Genomic DNA, 24131 nt, shown 5'->3' on the forward strand with positions numbered 1-24131 from the left:
AAAAAACATGCCCCCGAATCCGAAAAGGACTGGGCCTGTTCGGAGTGACGGACCTCTTCTCCAATGGCTGGCCAGCATTCAAGAGGCCAGCCAATGGAGAAGAGGAGAGAAGAGGGGCGGGTTCAAGCCCCTCTTCTCCAAAACATTAAATCTCCGGACTTCCGGTTCTGCCTTTGGCAGACCGGATGGTCCCGAGACCTAAAAACCAAGCCAACCACTCGAAGCCGTCTTCTGGCGAGCAATGAAAGGATTCGGGGACACATGCCAACATTTGGGCTCAGATAAGAGTAAGATTGAGAACAAACACAGCGGGCATTGAATTCACAGATTAACTTGCATTGAAGTAGAAGAAGTGTTAAGTAGGAGGAAGACCAAGCAATGCTCGGTGTACAGAAATCTGGATCAGTGGCACACACATCAATGCGGGCCGCGCCACTTCCAGAGAGGTCGCCACATGGCTACGAGGCCATAAACTTGCCTTTTATGGCCAAGCAATGGGAAAGGAGGCAGGGAGCAGGACGGGGTGGGTCACGCGGGGGACGTGGGGAGGGGGGTGGTGTCAAAAGCATTGGTTAGTTCAAAACAGCAACTACAGAAAGGGTGGGGGGTTAGTTAAGACGGCTGCAGATGCACTGGGCTATGTGTCCCTGTGTAATGGAAGCGGTGCTCATGCAAAGCACTTCAGGCCCTTCCTGGCGAGTTTTTTTTTTTTTTTTGCAGATTAATATAGCGCAAACTCAACCCGAACGTATTGGAGCGCTTTATATGAGCACCAGTTATGTTACACAAGGACACATTCATTAGTTGTTAAGTATGTAGGCAAAATTAAAAAATAAGCTGTGGCCCTAAGGCCACAACCTCTCCCTAGTTAGTGCTACATGAATGCGCGATAAACGGAAATAAATAAAGGGCCGCGCGAAGCTGGATCCTTGTGCAGATTTCAGTACTTTGTAACTACCCTCTGTGATGTGGCTGCAGAGTGAGTCGTTGCGTAGTGTGACCTTTGGCGTATGGCACCCAGCCAGTGAAGTCCCCGCCCTTCCTGTCACCCCGGTACATGTCACCTTAAGGCCTTGGAGCCCTAATTATGCAGAATTCACTACAAAGAGACACTTCCCACCTAGTGCTATCTGTGTGGCGAAGCGCTATAGCGCCTCACATAGGGGTAGTAAGCGCTATGCAAAGGGTGTAGTATAATAATACACTACAATTATACCCGCTAATCATACGAGTTCCCTACTGCGGAGTTAAATGTAAATAATAAGTGTTCATTTATTTATTGCGTGCGCGGCCCCTTTAAGGTGGAGCCCGGATGGCTAGGTTGGGGATGTGGGAGGGAGGCGGATACGGCATACCAAAGGGGACAAGAGTTTACTTAACCAGCATAAGGTGAGGTGAGGAAAGCTGTGATTTCTTCCGTGCCGGATCATTGGTAGGTGGTGGTGAGGTTATCTAGCGAATCTAGTAAGGCTAAAAAACATACTGTATGACAGGAAATAGTCTTTGGCAAAACAGTGTCTGCTGGCGGGGCTGCCACCCTTCGGTGACTGGCTCGCGCGCTTGCAACAGAAATAAGCAACGAGTCTTTGAAGTTGAACAAAGGTGATGCTATGAAAGAGCTGGTCTCTGCCCGGCCTTTTCAGAAAAAAAACGGCATTTCATTTATTAAAAAAATATCGCAAATACAGGATCCTGACGTGTAATACGTTTGCGCTGCAGAGCCGAAACTCACAATGAAAATAGCAAATCCCATATTAAAGTGAGTACAAGTAGTCTAAACCAAAATGTTGGTAGACTTATTGTCTTCGGGTAAACAAAGAAACCCGTTTTCCGAATTCCCACGCCTGGCCGTATGTGTCCAAAGTCTATTTTGTGAACCGCGCCGGTAACAAGCCCGGTGGAGCATGGCACGCGCGCGCTTGGGGGCGGGGGAGCGGACCCTTTGAAGTGCTCCCGAAAAGCGGATTGCATGGCTGTACGATGCGCGTGATTGTGCGCGTGCTAGCCATGCAATCCGCTTTTTGGGAGCACTTTTGGGAGCCCCTTACAATAGTCTCGCTTTGCGATCGCTTACGCGATAGCAAGGCGAGACCTAAAAATGTAATGCGGATTTACTTCCCCTGTATGTTTTGTGGCGAAATGTCATCCTTTCCCATCTTTGTAAAGCAATGCACTCTGCCTTCTCTCTGGAATGGAATGGCACTTGTATCAATAACGGGCGTGTGGAATTTCATAAAATATCTGCTTGTCCATGGGACAGGTTGCTTCATAAACCTACTTATCATTAAAAGCAATCCACTTGTCTCTTTGGTGCCATGTAGTGCGGCAACAGTCTCGTATGCGAGCCGATATTAACCTCTCGCATGACACCCGGGCTCCTACTATTGTAGGGTTGGAATACCAGCAATGCCTGCGCTTTGCCATCTTTCTACAGATAGACAGACCTGGGCTGGAGGTAGCTTTAAGCCATAGTTTCAGGCTTGGAATGCCCTTTTGAATCTGTGCAAACTTACTAACTTACATCATTCAGGGGTTTTCACCGGCTGTTCTCTAATCTTTTCCCATACTTACAAAGATTGGAAATGTAATCCTGACACGGGCAGAAGTAACATTTCTTCCATGGTTGTTGGGGGGGGGGGGGGGGGGGGGGGGGAGTGGTTGGAGGGAAAGCGAATTTGCAAAGACTGCACGTTTTCTTTCGCATGAGCAAATCTACACATGCACATCTGTTCATGCCAGAATGCTGTTCACAAATATTTTCTTGCAGTATGATTTCCTGGCCTACTCCTGTAAATTCTTGTGAATTCATGAAAGGCGTAAATCTGCAATAATGCTAGGACATATACCATGGGTGCACGTTTGTGACCTTCTTTAAGAAAGGTCTAGTTTTAACCTTCTATCACCTGAAGCTCACTATGAGTGACATCATTCTGCTCTTTCACATGGAGCATATCGGCACCCAAAGTAGTTTTTATAAAATAAACTGAGAGTATTATTTAAATGAATACACAGATATATATGAATTGCCAATCTTATTCAAACTACACACATGTAGTTATATGTGAGAACTGCAACTTATTACTGTGAAGACGTTAATGTGCACACTCCTATAAGTGCTGAGATTACACAGTAGATGCACTTTCTGTAACTGTTCAAGTGCACTACATCACAATAATGTTACATCACTGAAGTGCATGAGGCCATACGTACACACATGTGGCCAAATTAAACATGAAAGGGTGGAGCCAAAATGACGCTACTACAGCACCAATGACAATGTGTCAACCCGAGACAGAAAACCAGTTATACCGCAACCACCCCACAACCACCCCACAACCACCCCACAACCTGCTGAGCAATATTTGATTGAGATGTGTTTCAGTTGAAGATCAATCCCACAAGACATTACAGCGATAGTTAGTAGAACCCTTTTTCACTAAGGAATGACGTGCTCAAGAACACTGGAATATGAGGGATACATTTTAAATATTAGTTTTCAAATCAAAATCCTATTCTCGTGCACACAGAATTAATTGTAGCTACAAGAATGACATCTAAAACATCGGCAGCAACAATGACCAAAAGCATGAATACAAAGAAAGCTCAAACCTAGTCTCTGGTCTATATTTATTCCAATTCTGCTACTTCTAACTCCTAAGCAAATTTTAACATTCTAGAAATTAAAAGCCTATTTGAAGCTCCATCGATGGTTAAAACCCACATACCTGTTTGAATGATACGACTTGTGTTCAGTATCATAGCAAAGCCTCTTCTTGTTGTGTGAGGCCAGCTGCACTGACAAGTTCAGCAAGCGAAGGCCAAGTGCCTCCCTTATCGGTAGTCTTACCTTAGAATTAGTGATACAATGCTTCACGGTCTTTCACGCTTTTGCCTGGTGTGTAGATCAACAGGTCCCCTCTGAAGGCTCTGGGGCATCCGGGTGCAGAGGTGTGTCACGGCGTTGGGTGTCCCGTTCACTTCAACAGGAGAACGCTCCGAAAGACGGGGGGCCATTCCGGGGAACCCACAGAGGGGCTTGACTCTTGAGATCCTCAGGCACACAGGGACACCCATGGTCCACTTCTTCTCAGGCTGTGGGGCTCGGTTGCAGTGGTGTCTTTTGGTATTGGTTCTTGTGCAGGAGTCCTTTGCGGTTGGAGGGGCCTGCTGAAAGAGGCTGCAGGTGGCCACTGGAAAGCCAGTCTGGGCAAACCGAAGAGTGGGCTTTGTTCTTGTGGGTCTGGGGACCCCGTAGGCACTGTCGGCTCCCTTGAACTCGTGCTCTGGGGCGCGGGTGCTTTGAGGCGTTGAGGGCAGGGGGCATTCACAGACTCACTCTCACTATTGGTCTTGGTTTCTGCTGCAGAGAGGCAAACCGGTCAGCTGGGCCACTCTCAATGTGGTTCTCACTGACCCTGAAGTTCCTGGACTTGCAAGTCTGGCTTCCTTGGCATTAGTGCCCGGTCTGGGCACAAGCCTTAGCTGCTGCAAGGGGTCCTGTACCCCAGGGATTGGTACTGTGTGGCTCCGGTCGATCCTGGTGTTCCCTCACTTGGGAGGGAGGACGGATCTGACCTGTGGGACCACTACTACCTTTTCTTGGCGGCTGCTGCATTGTTAGGCCCAGTAGGTGGCAGGTCGGTGTACTGGGTCTTGCTTCTTTGGTGCACGCAGCTGCAGGGGAGTAGCTCCTCTATTTGGGTTTGTTGAGGTCTGCACAGCGGCAGGATGAATCGGTTGCACCTTGAGGGTCGGGTGCAGCGGACAGGCTGGCTGGGTTGGTGCCAAGTCAGTCGTGCTCCTCTGTTTTACGGTCAGCTGTCATCTTCTTCCACTCCTTTTTTTGTGTCCAACAAAATCTTAAGTCCTGGTATCAGGGGTCCCCTAAATACTCAATTTAAGGGTGTTGAGGGGAGTGAGGGGTAGTAGCCAATGGGTTACTTACCCCTGGGGTCACTACGCCATCGATATGCCCACTTCCTTTGGGAAGTGGGCGTAGCCCTGTCCCAGAATTCTTAAGTGTGCCAACACAAAGATGGCCACTTCTGAAAAGTTGTACCCACAACAGGTTAATGCCAACTTAGGGGTGGTTCTATCCTGGGGGTGTGTACGCCTACCTAACTAGCTAATTTTCCCACCTGTCCAGGTGCCAAAGGCCTCTGGACAAAGGGGGTCGGCTTCCTCTCCTGTGAGGGGGGCCATATTTGCATTTCAAAGGCAGTAACTTCTTTGAAGCTCGCCGTCCTAGGAAGGCTAATCAGCAGCCCAATCTGTGGGAGGGGGTGTGACACCCTCTTCCCAGACAGGCTTTGTTCCTGACGTCCTGAGAGCAAAAGGCTCTCGTCCTAGGAAATCAGAAGCTTGTCATGGGTGGCAGGCTGGTAGGAACTAGTCCGCCAACACACCAAAGGCTGGTAGGATGTCAGTGGGCACCTCTAAAGTTTCCTCCGGGTGCATATATTAATACATCTGATACTGAAATCAGTGTGGTTTATTAATAATAAATGTTTGATACCAAACACCATTTGTTTCAGTGAAGCCATTGTGTAGCTGGGGAACTCTTGATTGACCAGTGCCCAGTATATATCTTTAAATCGTTTTCTTTCTCGCTTGCAATATCTAGCAAAAGGACTAGACATCACAAGGGCATATCTGCTCTCACAGATATGTCCTCACATAGAATAAATGGCACCCTGCCTTAGAGCTCAAAGGCCTACTCTAGGGGTGACTTACATATATTAGATGCAGTGACTATGGCATGACACACAGGGCTTACTAGTGGACACAACCCCATGCATATTGTCTACTGGACTGTTTTGTTTAAAAGTATAATTTCTCTAGGTATTGCACATCCTCTGAATAAAGCCTGTACCTGTTGATCTGCCAAAACCTTGTACCCTCAATACGCTTTTCTTGCATGTTTAACTTCCAATATTTATAAAGCTTGGACTACAGGTGTTTCAGTAAATTGTGCAGAATATACAAATCAATGATTGTGAAGTCTTTCTGGTTTTCGTGAATAATAAAAAGCAGATGATTCTGACTGTAGGAGAGTGGCATCGACTGCATAGTTGCCCCCAACTTTTTGCTGATGTTTTTACTGTTTTCTGACTCTAGCCAGGCTGTGGCCCTGCTATCCAGGACCCCAGCCTATCTGCTTCCTCTCTTAAACGATGTGAGTACCCTAGGTACAAACCAATTGGATACTGAGGATACCCTGGCAGACCCTTGTAGATGGTACCCTAGGTACCCAGGGCCTGGGTCCCTCAGTAGGCCTACCAGGGCTGCAGCACTTATTGTGCCACCCCTGGGACAGCCATACAAACTGACACCACTAGACCATTACTGTAGTCTGGGTAAGGTGGTGCTAGCACCCCTTACAGGGATATAGGTACCCAATATCCCACCCCATTACAACACATATACTCTCATAGGTCACCCCTATAGCAGGCCTTGCTAATCCTACAAGGCAGGGTGCTGAGGTATGTGTGAGGGGGACCCCTACCTGAGTAGGGCCTCTCTGCAACCTTCGTAAAATCATTGCTGGGTTGATTGTAGTGTAGCCATACCATATACTCTTAACCGCATTATAAGTCTATCGCGATAACGCGATATCTTGAGAATGGCTACACAGAACCATATCCTGTTTGGTGTCAAACATGTAGGAATCATACCCCCAGTCCAGCCATGGGCATGAGGGCACGATTCGTCCCTGCGAGAGGGGCGATATGGGAAAAGCGGCAGAATTCAGACACCAATTTAAAAGTGCACACGTAGCACAACATGGCTACTACCCGCCACCCACACGACTCTGGCTGGCTGTTGCTGGGGAAAATCCCAGCCTCGCCAGCTGGACAATAGGGCTCCTGTGGCAGGGAGGTGCTAGCATCTCACCAGACAGGATATGTGGATTGGAACAGGGTGGGTGCACAATATGTTGCCTTTCAGAGTTGCACGTAGGCAGCTACAGCGCCTACATTCTGCATACACTGCCTGGAACCGGTTCAGGGGCATCTTGCCCATCGCCCAGGCGGGAAACACACAAAGGGGAGAGGGTGTAGCCACCCTTTCCCGCCTCACCTCTCAATGGTGGACACTACTCTGGACACTCCCCTAATCTTGGGGATAAAGGTGAATAACGTGGCCCCAGAGCCTCAGATTAATCTTGGACTTCACAGACTTGACCTTCGACGAGCTGCTGCCCAGCTGACTAAAGAAATCTCCCTTGGGGTAAAGGAGTTACCCCCCTGCTTGGCAGGCACCTGAAACACTGCAAGTGACCCGGTTGGAACTTCGCTGCTCCTACGGACTTCGTCGACTCCCAGCAACCTTGAGGTGGGTTTCCTAAGCATCCCAGAGGCCAGTGAGTGTGCACAGCAAGTCTGAGCACCGTGGACCGCGTGGGTGCCGAGATTCCAAATACCCCAGGACACCGGCCACCTCTTGCATAGCACACGACCCTGACCAGTGGGGAAGTTGTGCTTTGGCCCATTTTTGAGCCAACCACCAAGCAGCAATTGTGCCAAAGATCAGCCCCCTAGCCCCCTCCGGTGGCCCGTGGGCTCCCTTTTACGCACTCCATTTTGCTGCCTTCCACGGTCCCTTGTCTCTCGACTTGTGGGCCCTAGCGGAGGACAATCTCGACATTTAAGAGTTCCCCTGGTTGCTCCAGGCCTGCTCTACAGTCTCTCCAAAGGAGACCTCTCACAGACCTCGTGGGTCTGCACCAGTAGCTGATTTGTTCATCTTGCGTGGGTTGCGGTTGCCAAGGCTTAGTGGATCCAATCCGGACACTAACACCGCAGCGACCCTCATCCGACGTGGGACAGTCGCCCTCCCGAAGCTGGCCTTCCTTGAAGCCTCCCGGAGCCCGTGGCTGCAGATCCAAGCTACACCTCTTTCCACTTGAAGCACCCGACATTGAAGGACTCTTTCCTTTGAGCTCCCTGGTTACTGTGCCATGACTTAGACTCTGTCCCCTCTGCTTTCAGGTTCTTCTCTACAAGATCTACAACTTCAATCTTCACGGCATCATCGACGCTTTTGGCTAGCAGCCGCTTTGAACATTTTCCCATTGAAAATCAGCCCGCGACCCGGCATCGAAAACGACCTATGCACCCGGCTTCCCCTGGGGCAGGTAACAGTGGTACCTCGGAACTCCCGTGGTAGTGGGGTCCTCAAAGGCTTAACTCTAAGCCCTTAACTCCTGCTAGAAGTGTCTTTAATCTGTTTAAATCAAACCGCGACATTCTCCATAGGCTATAATGGAGATCCCGATAGCAGCTATTGCCTCCCGAGGGTCCCCTTCCTCATAACCTGGGGTGGATTCTTAAGGGGCCAGCGATCCTAAATGCCCTAGGCATTGTCTGTAGAATTGTCGTGGTTCTTATACCACTTTTTTAATATATGGTTTGGTCCCCCCCTGGGGCCCTATGATTCCAGTGCTATTTATTGTATCTATCAATGCTTGTTTGAATTGTAACTTTGCCTCAGCCTCATAAAGAGACTTGTGGGATTCTGTTTAGAAAATATATATATATATATATATATATATATATCTACCTACCTACCTACCTACCTACCTACCTACCTACCTGTGTGGGCTACTCTTTCATTTGGTCATTCAAGAGATTATAGACTGGTAAAACAAGCTGCTTAACACTCCTTCAAGACTTAGCCTGAAGGCTGCTCTCCACAGCTACCACTAGGATAGCTTTCTTTAATGGTTGTCTTAAACCTATCATCAATAAGAGTTGAATTGGACTGGTGCAAGGTGTCCCCTATAACTAGGAGACAGCATATGCCAGGCCAACTTCTCACACTGACCATGGATGGTTCCACTATACTTTCATTATGAATATATATTTTTTAGAGACTGCTTGTTCTATTAATGTAATGGTGTCAGTAATTATGAAAAGAAGAGAGCTCTTGGTGAGTTTTTGATTTGAAAAAGGATCTTCGTTGTCTAAAGTAGCTTCTGAAGACCAACTATTTATTAATTGTGTACCATGAATTTGCAAAGGGGTCATACATTGTAGCATCATCTAAAGAGACTTTCAATGCATATGGAATTGGAATCATTTGTTTTGGACCAGTAATCTGATACAAAACCCATTACCAAAACCCGTCTAGTACAGAATGCGCTGTGATGCTCACAGGCTGATAATCCTGATGGGCTCTGTGAGAAGAAGAAGAATGTGTATGTATCTCCTGAAACACACAAAGCTTAACTGTCTTATATGGAATATAGTTCCCATGTACCAAAAGCTAAATTATGATCGGCTTTTATAATCCACATGAAATGGAAACACGCTCCAGTGGCAATTGGATGTATGTCCATGGCGGAAGATGGCAGCGGTCTCAAAACCAGCAGCAAACCAGAAGCTTGCGCTGCATTCATGAACTGGAGGAAGATTTATTATTTCCTGTCTTTCAAAATCTGCATCCGAATCATTCTCGTACAGTACCATTTTTTTGTAACTGAATCATTTCAAGTGATATATGCTTTATTAGCGTCTCATAATGAACCACAGCTGTACTTTCAACAGCTGGGTTTATTAGGTTCGTCCATGAAAACTGATATCTGTTAAGCTAGATACATTGCAGGCTCCCTAGTTCTGTAATGAAATGTATGTCTTTCTGTCTGTCCTCTTTTCGGGATCGCTCTTGCAGAGTAGGGAGCGGATATGCTGATCTACACTGGAGGCACCTTGGTGTCAGTGCAGGTCTCTTGAACAGAATTGGCCATATAATGTGAAAACTTGTTTGTCAGGGACCTTTTCTTGCCCTATCTCTCCCACTTTGAGAAGCCGCCCACAGGCAGCTTTGAGAATGTTATCTTCGCTGGTAGTTGAGTCAGAATTTTTCTTTTTAGACAATTTAGTTTTAGTTTCTTGAACATTCTGCAATAGACTAATTTGTACCAAAGGGTTCAATATATTTGACTCTGCTGCTTTTCCAGGGACATCAAAATCAGACCTACATTGCTACTCCAAAGAGTATATTTCAAATGAGGTTCGACCACCTAATACTTCTCTAGTCCTGTTGTATAATGCTCTGTGAACGCTGTACAGATTATGCAGCCAGACAATCCTGGATCTAATACTCTAGCAGCCATGGCTCGTATCATGGCTTGTACAAGCCTACCATTGGCACGTTACATGACCCAATTTGATTCTGGACAGACATGGTGTGACTATAGCAGTTGTTCTCGCAGAGAAAACCTAGCACCCATAAATGCTGCAGCAGAGAATGCATGTCTGAATGAAGGTATGAACTGTCCTCATTGCTACGAGACACTGCAAGTCTCTTATGCCTGCTTGAGCAGTTTTAATTTTAATGGCCTAATCCAAAGACTCCAGAGCATAAATAGACGGCAACCAATATAATTTTATATCTGTTAATGCTCCGGATTGGCCTGGAGTCTAGGAAAAGTACCTCAAAGGATTTGGCTGATACAGTAAAGGGAGTCGGTGCTGGTTTTGTGACAGTAGCACGTTTTATTGGTTTACAAATACTGCATAGCTGCACACATTTGTTTAAGCTTTAGTAAATTTGTCTGCCAGTATTGTTGCTATACCATTCATACAGTAGCGCTTATACCTACGTGTGCAGAGGAAATTCCCTCCTGAACTGCCCTGATTAAATCCAACTTGGCACCCTCATTAGGAATGTCTATCTCCTACTCCAAGACCATGGAGGTGTCGTCTCTAGTGAGGGTGTCGGAGTATTTAGGAGGCTTTTCTCCTCACAGCCTTGCTTGTATTGCTGTCCCGCTGCAAGAGGGGTTGGGTAGCTACAAATGAATACTATGTGGAACGACAGAAGCCAGCCAGCTCAAGGCACTGTTAAACCACCACTAATGACTAATTGGAGTGCGCCAAGGAGTGACCGAAGACCACCCCATGGGGCCACTGTTGAGCCACCAGTGAAATTTTAAATAAACACCAGAGTAGAGGGGCCATGGTAATCCAAGAGACTGCTAAGGCGGAACGTAAGGTAGATACGCCCGTAATACAGACTGGTGTGGCAGGGACCAGTCTAGTGAATGATCTCACAGATTGTCCTCAATTTGTATTGTGCAGTTATCTTCTTTCAATACAGATTGAAACTCAAAATATTGTTTTTGGTGTAATGAAATATCTAGTAAAGCTATTGACTTGTGTACTGTGGACCCCTAGGAGTGCATGACATTAAGGGGGTCCGTGACTGTTTAGAAAAATAAATATTATTGGTAGATTAATAAAGTATATATACATGACAAGATTTAAAATTAAAATTTTAAAACACGTTTTAAGTAAAAACGAATTTAAAATTGGAAAGCTACAAATAAAGTTCAATCAATCAAAGATTTGTAAAGGGTCGCGAATCACCCCGGGGGGGTCTGAAGGCCCGGAGTTCATATCCTTATCTTGATTAGCGGCAGCAACTCTGGTACAGCAAGCATAATTTGTATGAGCAATTGATGGCCTCAAGTGAAGCACTGGTGCGAACCGACCAATAGAGAATATGCATTAGCAGCAAAATATAGAACGATATCTGCTCGTGTTGAGGATATTGTCTCACCTTTTAGAATAAAAACAACATTCTGAGAAACTCAAACGTAAAAAAAAAATTGGGGCATATTTGTTGCTTGTGAAAGAACTAAAATATTACACAATTTATTTGACTTATTGGAATTCCTGCATTTTGGTGCATTATTTTTGAGGTACAAATCCTAGAAATTGCGGGTCCCTGGCTTCTAGTTGTAAATTGTTTGGTTCTTAACCATTTATTTTCTGTAGGCCCCACACTTAAATCACAGACACCGTACCGCACCTATTATTTCAGTGGGAGTCTATTTGATGTGGTGCAAGGATCAAGAGAAACAAAACCTCATAATTTCTCAATAGTGATTAAAATTCACATAAACAATTTACCAGAAAAGGATCAGCACACACTAATTCACAAACCTAGATCTATTTACTAGAATCCTTGTTTTCATGAAGTCAAAATTACAAGCAAAAATATTCTTAGACATATGCGATGGAACTTTGAAAGATCCTTTATTCTTTAAATCTTCACAAGGTAGCCAACGCTTTTCGTCCTTTTATAGGACTTCTTCAGAGCTACAAAACATAGATAACATATGTACGTTCTAAAATCATGATATAATATATCTCTCATTAAAATCATTTCAACCTATTTAGAACTTATACAGTTTGTTTTATATTATATTTACAAATTTACAAACCAGCGCGTTTTCAAACATGAAAAGGTATTATCGCAATGACAAGTACATTTCATAAAGCCATTCTATTAACATTTGTATAGGCCAGGTAACATTCCTTATTGAACAGACATTACACATCTAAATTAATATTGAACATGCTACGCTCAATATTCGGATATGCCATATGTGGCAACCCAAACCGAACTCTAGACAAAAGAAGAGAGGAGGAAACGAGAGAACAGAGAGAAAAGGCAAAACAAGCAAAAAAGCAAGGGGGGATCATAATTCACAGTCCAAATATTATATATACATTGGAGCAATAATGACCTCACACATGTATTGTCCATGTGCAGCGGTATTTGGGCTCCAAGAATTCTTGTTCTAAAGATGATTAAATAACCAGGCATCAATATACCTGTGAGATTTCAATATGTTGACTTCTTTACATTTTATATAGTCTCAATCGTAATAACTAATTAGCATACCTGTAGCAGAGGAAAAACGTTTCAAAAAGTCCAGTCATTCCGAGGTAAGTTTTATTCATAATCAAATTTCAAGCCAATGTCGGCCCCCGCATCTAAGGTAACATGATATGTGATAGAATTAAAAAGTGTATATAGCAGAGCTCATGAATCCAGCTACACACGGCCTACTTAAGTAAAATGTACATCTACCCATTTCCCTTACTGGAAAAAATTGTCAAAAGACCAAATCTGTCTTGTTATTTTGACTTCATGAAAACAATGATTCTAGTAAATAGATCCATGTTTGTGATTGTGTGTGCTGATCATTTTCTGGTAAATGGTTAAGAACCTTTGGTCTATTTTTTTTTTTTTTATAAACCGTTTTATAAAGCGCGATCGTTAACCGAAGGTATTGGGTATCAGAGCGCTTTACATAGCACCAGTTGCTTTACATGAGGACACATTCATCTTTGTTAGGCAGAGGGAGATTAAGGGATTTACCCAGAATCAAAGGATGTTCAGCGTCACTGCCGAGACTCAAACCCAGTTCCCTAGATTCGAGGTCGACCACCCTAGCCATTGGGCCCACTCCGCTCCCCATAATCTTAATACCAGTCAGCCTTATAGCCAGCAACACCTATTGAGCTATAAAAAACTTGCATATCAGAAAACAAAGGACTTGAGCAGCACGTGGACAAGTCTTTTGTTGTAAAACTGCATGTAAAATGGTCAACAGTTCCTGTGGGTGTGTTAGTAAGATTTCAGTTTTGCCATAAAAGGGGAATAGGACACAATACCCAAGATGTTGAATATTGCAGAAATATATTTATTGAAATCCCTTTTCGGTTCTTTCAGGAGAACCTCGAGTTGATGGGTTCCAAGAGGAGAAGAGCGACGTCTCCCTCCAGCAGTGCCAGTGGAGGGGACTTCGATGATGGACACCTGTCAAACAGTGCGCCCGGGCCAAGCCGAAAGAAGAAGAGGCTGTCGAGCCTCCCAAGCGTGGATCCTGTAAGTCTTCCGTCTCGTAGACCTTTTCACATGTGACACTGTTTCATTCCTTAAGTCGACTGTCTGTGGTTTTTTAGGTCTCGCTCTCAAGACCTATTGTCGCCGAGATGCCTCTCAAGGGAGACCGACCGGGGCACGCGCAGCGATTGGGGTCGGGGTCTGTGGACGCGCTTGCGCAGACGCACACACACGCGCACACACCCCGCCGCTGCCGACCCCCCCCTCACCGCATCCGCGGCTGCCTAACGCGCGCGCACACACCTCGTTATGAGAAAGGTGACAATTCCGACTGCAACAATGGGTACTATTTGAACTACAGTTCTCGATTGCACTTTAGAATAAATCTAGCTGTGGGTTTAAGAGAAACTACATTACACACTGCAAGCCACTCACCAGTGACCCCAAGAATTTCCCTCAGTGGTCGTTAACATTCCTTTAAACGTCTACCGTCGAGAATCACCGAAAGAAAGGGCACAGTTTAGACAGCTAGGCGCTTCCATCCTATCATTTGGACCGGGGCACGCGCAGCGATCGGGGTCTGTGGACGCGCTTGCGCAGACACGCACACACACACACACACACGCGCGCACACACACCCCGCCGCTGACGAATCCCCCCCCCACCCCCCTCACCGCATCCGCCTAACGCGCGCGTACACACCTCGTTATGAGAAAGGTATGGTTTCTCATAAGGTATGGTTATGAGAAAGGTATGGAGGTCGCCACTCCAAAAGCTGAAAAAGAGCTATTTTCTATTTTTGTGCCTGAAATGAAGGGGATAGGGGTGGTTGAAAAAGGAAAAATCAGAAAACAAAGAAAGAACATAGGAAAAAAGAGGAAACCAATCCGTAAATATAGGAAGAAAAGGCAGAGACAAATAATTTTTGAGGATTCTCAGGTTTTAGACACCAAGGCCCATATTTCTGGAGAATCTGTGGGTAGGGAGGCGGCCACTCATTCTTATGACATTTTGAAGCCCTCCGCATTGGGCATAGAAATTTCCCCTGATTGTCCAGTCTCTCCTGGGAATGGCCCCCCATTGGACGTAGGAGGGTTGGCAATTCCTCCCTTAGTGGTAGAGTTGCCCGGGTTGGTCCCTTCGTTGTCTGCATCTCTTGATCCTTCCGCCCCTGCTTTCCATGCCCCGGGTGGTGGTGCGGTATGGCCTTATCATCCACCTACAAAAATATCACAAGTTTTTGTAGACACTTTGACTGTGGATTTTTTATCGTTATTTGATTCAGATTTACTTTTAAATAGAGCATGGCTACTTAAGTATTTTAAGGATATAGAGAGCCTAAAATTAATTCAATCTAACGATATTGATCTAGTCGTTATATGAGGAACAGTCGCCGCACCCTTTATTAGGGTAAAGTTTTATTCTAAACTTATAGTTAATCTTATTTTGCAACAGGCTGAGAGTTTTCAGTGTAGGGGAATTGACGTATTACCTGTTCTGTCCTTTGAGAGAATTAGCTTTCCTCATAATAGACTCTCTCAGCAGGGCATTGTCCAAGATAGTCTCCCTCCCTTAACGGATGATTTAAAGATTTCGGTCTCGAAAAATATACGTCTGGTGACGCAAGTAAAGCCTGTTCCGTTAATCCAGAATATTCCCCCAATAGAAGATTATCTACTGTGGAACTGGTTGCCTGGTGCTTTGGCTACTAAATCTTTAGACAACCCTAAGCTCTTTCGACACCTTTAGAAATAATTTAAAAGTTATCTCTTGGAATGCTGCCGGGATAAACAATAGTCCCGAGAAATTACAATACTTGTTTTCTTTGAAAGCTAGCATTATTTGCATCCAAGAGAATTGGTGTGTCAGCAGATTGTGCGGAGGGAGAGATTATTTCGTTCTTGAGGCAATGGCCTTGCCTTCAAAGAAAGGGCACGCAAAAGGGGGAATTGCGTGCCTTTTGTCGAATAGATTCAAATGGAATTTTACCCATTATGTTGACCCAAGTAACCTTTTCCAGGCGGTGACCCTTTGCTCTTCTATTAGCAGGGGAAACAATAATTCATTGGTAATAATAAATGCATATATCCCCCCGGACGAATGTTTTAATTCCCTATTGAAGCAAGTTTTTTCATATATTAAACAGATTAAAGAGGTAGAATCGCCCCCCCATGTGTTGTTAGTAGGTGACTTTAATTGTAAGGGTTCTAACTCTAGTTTAGAGTTATTTAGCAACAAATGCAAAGAAGAAGCATATTATATTCCTCAGATTCTCTTCCCTAATAAAATTAAAACTAATAAGAGAGGGAAGTTGTTGCTGGAAGAACTTTCTGCAGCTGAGGGGTTAATAGTGAACGGTAGACTCCCTTCTGACGTCCCTGCAAAATACACTCATAGAACCTCTCAAAGCCAGTCAATCCTGGACTATGTAATCACTGATTATGGTATTTTTTCCTTAGTGAAAGATTTGGTGGTTTCACCGACAACTTTTAGTGACCATAATGTGATTACTATAAATTTTTCTCTATTTTTTCCAAATTCCGATTCATGGTCCCTTAATAGTGATATAGTTAATTTTCATAGGGACTCTGGAAGATGTTTTTGGAATTTTAAAGCCAAGAAGGGCCTGGAGTGTATTTTAGGCAAAACTATTTTAGAATTGAATGATTGGCAGGGTTTTGAATTGATTTATTTTGGGAATTTTATGAAGGAGGTTATTCATGCTGCTAAAAGATCCATGTTAGACCTGACATCCTTGGCGTGGGTTTTTCCCCTATCTTTTGCCTCTGCTACCTGGATTTTTGATGCTGTGATGGATTTCGTTTTTGCTGGTTTAGATGCTTTGGACACTCTGCCACTGCTAACCAGTGCCAGAGTGTAAGTGCTCCCTGTGTAAAATATCATATTGATTGGATATACCTGATTGGCATATCTGTATCACCATGAAGTCCCTAGTAAAGTGCACTGTGTGTGCCAGGGCTGGTGATGACAGATGCTACTAGTGGGTCTGCAGCGCTGATTGCGCCACCCACCGGTGTAGCCCTAAAATGATGTCTCAGGCCTGCCACCGCAGGCCTGCCTGCAGTCCCCGGACTGCCATGTCACCCTGGTCAGTGTCCCCACTGACTAGGCCTAACCCTTCCCTTTTTGTGCACATCAGTCATCCCTCTGGAAGGCCCGAGGTACCCCCCCCCTCCCCTGGGCAGGGTGCAGTGTATGCAAAAGGTAGAGCATGTACTAGTGCAGGTAACATGTTCTGGTAGTGAACAACGGCCATTTTGTGTGTTCACTGCTGCAAGGTTATCTTGCTCCGTAGGCTAACATGGGGGAGGCTGGTGCCAATGGCTATTCGCCTATCTTCTCATAGGAACAAGATAAGACATGAGTGTTTGATATCCCTGAGCTCAGCATTTAATAACACATCTTTTAGGAGAGGTTGTTTTTAAATCCTGAGTTGGAGAATAGTACTTTTTAGAGAGTAGCTGTTCTCTTGTCTGACCCTTCTGTGTGCCTGGGCATGCTTGTGGATTGACTGTCTGGCTTGAGAGTGACAGGGGCTGGGGATTCCCCGGGAGGTTGGCTGAGTCAGCCCTCTGCTGAATGGTGACATTTGCAAGGAGAGTGGAGGGAGGAGATAGCACCTGGGAGTGAATAGGGCTGTGCCTGCCTGCCACGGTGCTGGCTCCACCTCCTGCTGGGCGGCTGACGACTCTGCCCCTCACTCTGAAAAGAAAGTAGAAGCCAGGAAAACAAAGTGCTCCAGCAACACCCAGAACTGGATCAGACCGGGCTCAGGACCCACTTGCACAAAGACTTCAAAGACTTTTAGGGGTATAAGTAAAGGACCCCTGACAACAGATTTTTAGATTCTACCATCAAGAGGAACCTCTGCTGAAAGACGGACCGCTGAAGAACTAAAGGAAGATTGCCTTGCTGTGTGCTCTAAGGGCTGACCTGTTCTGCTGTACAACTGAAGCTGAGGAGGAGAAGGGGTCTTGCTGTGTGCTGACTCTACGCACTTGACCAAACAAGACTTTGCTGTGTGCTGTGTCTTAAACCGAATCTCCAAGGGCCTGAGAAGAGCTGGCCTCCTGTTTCGCAACCCAGGGATAGAAAGGTTGCCCCGAACCCAAGACTCTGCTGTGTCCCCCCTGCGCTGCTGTGTGCCGCAGGGACCGTGGACTGTTCTACCAAGCTTCTCAACATCTGCCTGTGAAGTGGGCTGGCTGCTCTCTGTCTTGCTGGAGAGTGCCGCGCTGATCCGGGCCGGACCCCGGTTGCAGCATCAAGAAGACCGATGTGCTCATCGGCACGTGCTTTGCCGCGACCCGGAGGCCTGCAGCAGATCGAGAGTCGTACTTCCCTACTCTACGAAGCCGCGCTGTGAGTGGCTGACTCCGGTGACGTCGACATCGTCACTGGGGGTTTGTCGAGGGAGTTGTGGAAACCTTGCACCGAACTGCCAGAGGAGCGCTTTGTACAACGAGCGCAGTGACACCGTCGGAGCAACGTAGCTGCCTAAACATCAAGAGCCTACAAACTGATTCATTCTCAGTGAGTATCGAATCACACAAGAGACTATCGTCTTACGATCCCGACCAACCAAGAAAGCGAATATTGTGTAAACCTGTGATGCTTGATTTCAACTGCGGAAGCTAGATAAAGATATATTATTTTTGATATAACTCACCTGTGTGGTCTAAGTTTGTGGTGTACGGAAGGGGGATCATTGTGGTGTCTACGTGCAAATACCTTACACATTGCCTTGGGGATAAGCCTGTCTGCTCGAGCCAAGCTACCTAGAGGGTGAGCAGGGGTTATCTACCGTGTGTGTGTCCCTGTACCCTGACTAGAAGCAAGGGTCCCTATTTGGTCTAAGGTGTATACCTCTGCCAACTAGAGACCCCCAGATCTAACAATCCACCTCTTCCGTAAAAAGGATCCATGTTCCTAGTTCAATTATCCCTTTAAATAAGGAAATAAATAGATTAGTGCGGGAGCAATTCCTGTGCAGATCCATTGAAATAAAAAACAAAATATATTTGTTAAAAAGAAGGAGAAGCAGAATTAGGAAGAAACTTAAAAAAGAAAAAGAGGACTCTCTTTGGATAAGTTTACGGGAGGCTGTCGCTCATGGCAAAGTCAGACAATTTTGGTCCCTTATTGGAGAGGGTTGTGGAGTCAGAGTTAGTCCTCTCCCTATTCCTATTGCTGAATCGTCATGGATCTCCTTTATTTCCAGCCTATATGCTGGGAACGGCGTAGTGTTGGAAAGTGAGCGGCCCATTAGAGCCATTAGAGACGTTGAGTTTTCCATTGAAGTTGCTTCAGAGAAAACCATTGAAATGGCTATTAAAGATATGCGTTCCTCTGGAGCAATGGGGCCTGACGAACTTCCTATCTCGATATTGAAGTTAGACCCTGTTTTATGGAGCAAGATACTTTTTCCTTTATTTAGAGCGTGCTTCCTTAGTAAAACTGTGCCTTCTTCTTGGAAAGGGAGCATTTTGGTTCCTTTATTCAAGAAAGGCGATAGGGATAAGCCAATGAACTATCGCCAGATAGCCCTTCTCGATGCCATTGGAAAAGTTTTTTCCAAATGTCTTCTATCTCTAATTACTGATTGGGTTGAGGCGAATCAGATACTACCCCTCGAACAAACTGGTTTCCGTAAGGGGCATGGCACTTTGGATAACCTTACAGCCCTGCAGGTTATTTTGGATAAATATGTAAAAGTTCGGGGAGGAGGAGTGTATGCGGCTTTTATTGATTTCTCCACAGCATTCGACAAAGTAGATCGCCTTTTGCTGTGGAGAAAGTTAGCAGCTTTGGGTATGCCCCCACCTCTATTAGATCTAGTTCGATCCTTACATACAGACACTTGGTGTCGAGTGCTACAGGGTGGAGAAAGGGGCTTATCACGGGCTATACCATCTATTAATGGATTAAAACAGGGTTGTCTTCTGGCACCACTACTGTTCTCCCTGTATATTGCTGAGCTTCCAGCTTCGCTTGCATCTTGTGTTGGCATAGCCCCGGTAGTGGGGGGCTCTTCTATCTCCTGCCTTTTATATGCAGACGATATTCTCATCCTTGATTTAACTCCTAAAGGTTTAGCTAATCGTCTGCAGGCTTTACATCATTTTGCAGAGACCCACTTCATGAGGATAAATGCCACAAAAAGTAAAATTATGTGCATTACAGGGAGGAAAAAATCTAAATCTGAGAATTTTGGCTGGTCAGTCGGTGGTCAGAAATTGGAGGTGGTTAAAACATATACCTTTTTAGGAAAAATAATTTCTGCAAACCTGAGTGAGAAACCTCATATCGATAACAATTCTCGTAAAGCCCTGTCCCAAGGTAAAAGTTTGAGGGCTCTTTATTCCGCTACAGGGAGAAGACACTTTGCATGTTTACTCGAGGTTTATAGGGCAAAAATTCCATCAACCCTCCTGTATGGAATAGAAGTGGTCGATCTAAAGCATTGGGGTTTTCTACAGACGGTCGAAGGAAAATTATTAAGGTTTAACCTCTCTTAATTCTGCTTGTACTGTAGCTTCGTGCAGACTTGAGTTTGGTCTTCGCAGCTGTTGGGTGCAGGGCCTAGTTGCTTTAGTACGATGGGTTGCCTGCCTTGCTAGAGGTGAAAAGGGGACTCTGAGATCCCTTCTCAGGGGGGGAATTGTTGGGAAGTTTTGGAGAGTACTCTCAAATTGTTAAAAATTTCAGAAAGGCTGTGGCTCTTCTTGAATTAGATGAGAGCACTATTTTTGTAATCTCTCCCTCGCAGCTAAAATCTCTTCTGAAACAGGCTTCCTGGACTCTTTGTTTTATGTTGGACAAAAAGTCCATGGTAGCTAAGAAGGGAGGTGTTCTTCTGACTAATACATACCTAAGGATGTTTGTCCAACCCTATGTCATTTGGAATTTACCTCATGGTATTCGGAGATTTTGGTTCCTCTTGAGGCAGGATCTATTGCCACTTAATACTCTTTTGGCAAAATGGTATGGGTCCTCTCCTTTATGCAACTTATGTAATATGTCTGCACAGGATCGTAATCATGTATTGTTTATATGTCCGGTATTGCGTCCACTTCGCTTAAAGTGGTTAAGATCAACATGTTTGCAATTGGGTATCCTGGATATGAACTCTTTTCTGCAGGCTTTATATAGTCCTCCAAATGAAATGTTTTGCTTCAATATTTTTAACTTTTTTAAAGGTTTTTTTAGCTATTTATTGATGAAATATGGAGGTCTGTGTCGTAGTCTGTCTTTTTCAGCGGAGAGTGTTGTAATTGTTATTTTATTCTTTGGGAATATGTATTTGTATTTGTGTATTTTGTTTATGTGGCCCTCTTCGGAGTGCCAAAACATAATAAATAAAATTGAATTGAAATTGAGAAAGGTGACAATTCCGACTGCAACAATGGGTATTATTTGAACTACAGTTCTCGATTGCGCTTTAGAATAAATCTAGCTGTGGGTTTAAGAGAAACTACATTACACACTGCAAGCCACTCACCAGTGACACCAAGAATTTCCCTCAGTGGTCGTTAACATTCCTTTGAACGTCTACCGTCGAGAATCACCGAAAGAAAGGGCACAGTTTAGACAGCTAGGCGCTTCCATCCTATCATTTGCGCGGCGACATATTCCATTAGTCATGTAAAAGCGTAATAACACTGGATTCGTTGACAATAATCCGGTGGTCGGATTGGCTAGGAGGACTCGTCATTCATTGGCATTTGTGTTTTGAGAAAGTAACGCGGCTAGTTATTGGTTGTGGTGTGAGCTTGCCTGCTGCGTATCACTTTGAGGTTCCTTCCACACGGTACCGAACTTGCTTTGTTTCACGTTGCTTGTCTGAGATCGCTGGGTCCCATAATATGAATTGGTCATTTTCCCGCTATTCTCAGCTTGCGACGTTTGACAGAAAAAATATACTGGTGATCGGTGTAAGTTCTGGTGTGTGCGCTCTTTTCCAAGGGCCTATCAAAGAGGACGACTGATCCGCAGCCGAGAACCACCCGGTTTGTACCTGTGTGACAAGCCCCTCACTCTCCACTGACACTTAGTCCACACTCTGGAGCTCGGCAACCTTTGCCTTCATCTTTCGACTGTGTTCTGTGTGTGTATAACTCAGTCCGATTCATCCATTGATTGCTGGGTTCTTTACGGCACCTTGGAGGACGGTGAGTGAGTGTGCGGTGTGCTCCCTCCTCCTCCCTCGGTTCTTTGGTTCTTTAAACAGGATACACTTACCCAGTGTTGTCAGTTTTTCAAAAGTCCGTTAATACGTATGATGAATGTTGTATTTTTAGGAATTTCTGCTTATTTTTAGTTGACGCTTTTTAGGTTTCGCCTGACCCAGCGCTTGCGCTGGTCTGGCGAGACTTTAAGTAAGGGCTTCAAAAAATGCTGCCACAGCTTGCAGTGCATGTGCGCGGGCGCGCGCTTGAGCAGAGGCGCCATATGGCTTGATTACTGCTGTGTGCGCAGCACTCCCGCACATACACTGCAAGCTGTGGCCAGCGATAGCATTTTTCACGCAATCAAACAAAACTGTTGCCTATGGAGTCCTTTCAACACCCAGTGTGCCATCTGGTGCCAATACGCTTTGCGTGTTTGTTTTTTTTGTCTCAGTCCCTGGCCACAAGCAGGCATCCACTTCTGTCGTTTTTGCTGTGATCAGCTGTCCTGACAGAAGTGGATGCCTGCTTGGGCCCCGGGGGAACTGACAGCAGAAACAAACCTGCATCCACTTCCTTTTGTTGCGATCAGCTTGTTTTATGTTGCATATTTACTTACACTTGTACTGCAACCCTTAACTTAATCTCACCACTACAGCCCCGCCCCTTGCTCTCACCACTGCAGTCCCTCCCCTCACTCTCACCACTGCAGCCCCTCCCTTCACTCTCACCACTGCAGCCCCTCCCCTCACCACTCCAGCCCCTCCCCTCACTCTCACCTCTGCAGCCCCTCCCTTCACTCTCACCACTGCAGCCCCTCCCCTCACCACTGCAGCCCCTCCCCTCACCACTGCAGCCCCTCCCCTCACCACTGCAGCCCCTCCCCTCACTCTCACCTCTGCAGCCCCTCCCCTCACTCTCACCTCTGCAGCCCCTCCCCTCACTCTCACCACTGCAGCCCCTCCCTTCACTCTCACCACTGCAGCCCCTCCCTTCACTCTCACCACTGCACCCCCTCCCCTCACTCTCACCACTGCAGCCCCTCCCCTCACTCTCACCACTGCAGCCCCTCCCCTCACTCTCACCACTGCAGCCCCTCCCCTCACTCTCACCACTGCAGCCCCTCCCCTCACTCTCACCACTGCAGCCCCTCCCCTCACTCTCACCACTGCAGCCCCTCCCTTCACTCTCACCACTGCAGCCCCTCCCCTCACTCTCACCACTGCAGCCCCTCCCCTCACTCTCACCACTGCAGCTCCTCCCCTCGCTCTCACCTCTGCAGCCCCTCCCCTTGCTCTCACCACTGCAGCTCCTCCCCTCACTCTCACCACTGCAGCCCCTCCCCTCACTCTCACCACTGCAGCCCCTCCCCTCACTCTCACCAGTGCAGCTTCTCACTATGCTCTCACCACTGCAGCTCCTCCCCTCGCTCTCACCACTGCAGCTCCTCCCCTCACTCTCACCACTGCAGCTCCTCCCCTCACTCTCACCACTGCAGACCCTCCCCTTACTCTCACCACTGCAGCTCCTCCCCTCGCTCTCACCACTGCAGCTCCTCCCCTCACTCTCACCACTGCACCCCCTCCCCTCACTCTCACCACTGCAGCCCCTCCCCTCACTCTCACCACTGCAGCCCCTCCCCTCACTCTCACCACTGCAGCCCCTCCCCTCACTCTCACCACTGCAGCCCCTCCCCTCACTCACCACTGCAGCCCCTCCCTTCACTCTCACCACTGCAGCCCCTCCCCTCACTCTCACCACTGCAGCCCCTCCCCTCACTCTCACCACTGCAGCTCCTCCCCTCGCTCTCACCTCTGCAGCCCCTCCCCTTGCTCTCACCACTGCAGCTCCTCCCCTCACTCTCACCACTGCAGCCCCTCCCCTCACTCTCACCACTGCAGCCCCTCCCCTCACTCTCACCACTGCAGCTCCTCCCCTCGCTCTCACCATTGCAGCTCCTCCCCTCACTCTCACCACTGCAGACCCTCCCTTCACTCTCAGCACTGCAGCCCCTCCCCTCACTCTCACCACTGCAGCCCCTCCCTTCACTCTCACCACTGCAGCCCCTCCCCTCACTCTCACCACTGCAGCCCCTCCCCTCACTCTCACCACTGCAGCTCCTCCCCTCACTCTCACCACTGCAGACCCTCCCCTTACTCTCACCACTGCAGCTCCTCCCCTCGCTCTCACCACTGCAGCTCCTCCCCTCACTCTCACCACTGCAGCTCCTCCCCTCACTCTCACCACTGCAGACCCTCCCCTTACTCTCACCTCTGTAGTCCTCCCCTTGCTCTCACC

At 46.6% G+C, this 24131-nt stretch overlaps 1 protein-coding gene across 9 annotated transcripts in view; it reads left to right on the top strand.

Annotated features, from left to right (window-relative positions):
* Window positions 1-24131, top strand: part of PBRM1 (polybromo 1) — a 552328-nt gene that overhangs the window by 33610 nt on the left and 494587 nt on the right. For all 9 annotated transcript variants that reach the window (XM_085624202.1, XM_085624197.1, XM_085624200.1 and 6 more), the window contains exon 2: window positions 13531-13686. In XM_085624202.1, the coding sequence (XP_085480328.1) occupies window positions 13546-13686 (141 nt within the window). In that variant the 5' untranslated portion in view covers window positions 13531-13545. The remainder of the gene's footprint in view (window positions 1-13530; window positions 13687-24131) is intronic.

Source organism: Triturus cristatus, chromosome 9 (assembly GCF_964204655.1).
Source record: "Triturus cristatus chromosome 9, aTriCri1.1, whole genome shotgun sequence".
NCBI lineage: Eukaryota > Metazoa > Chordata > Amphibia > Caudata > Salamandridae > Triturus > Triturus cristatus.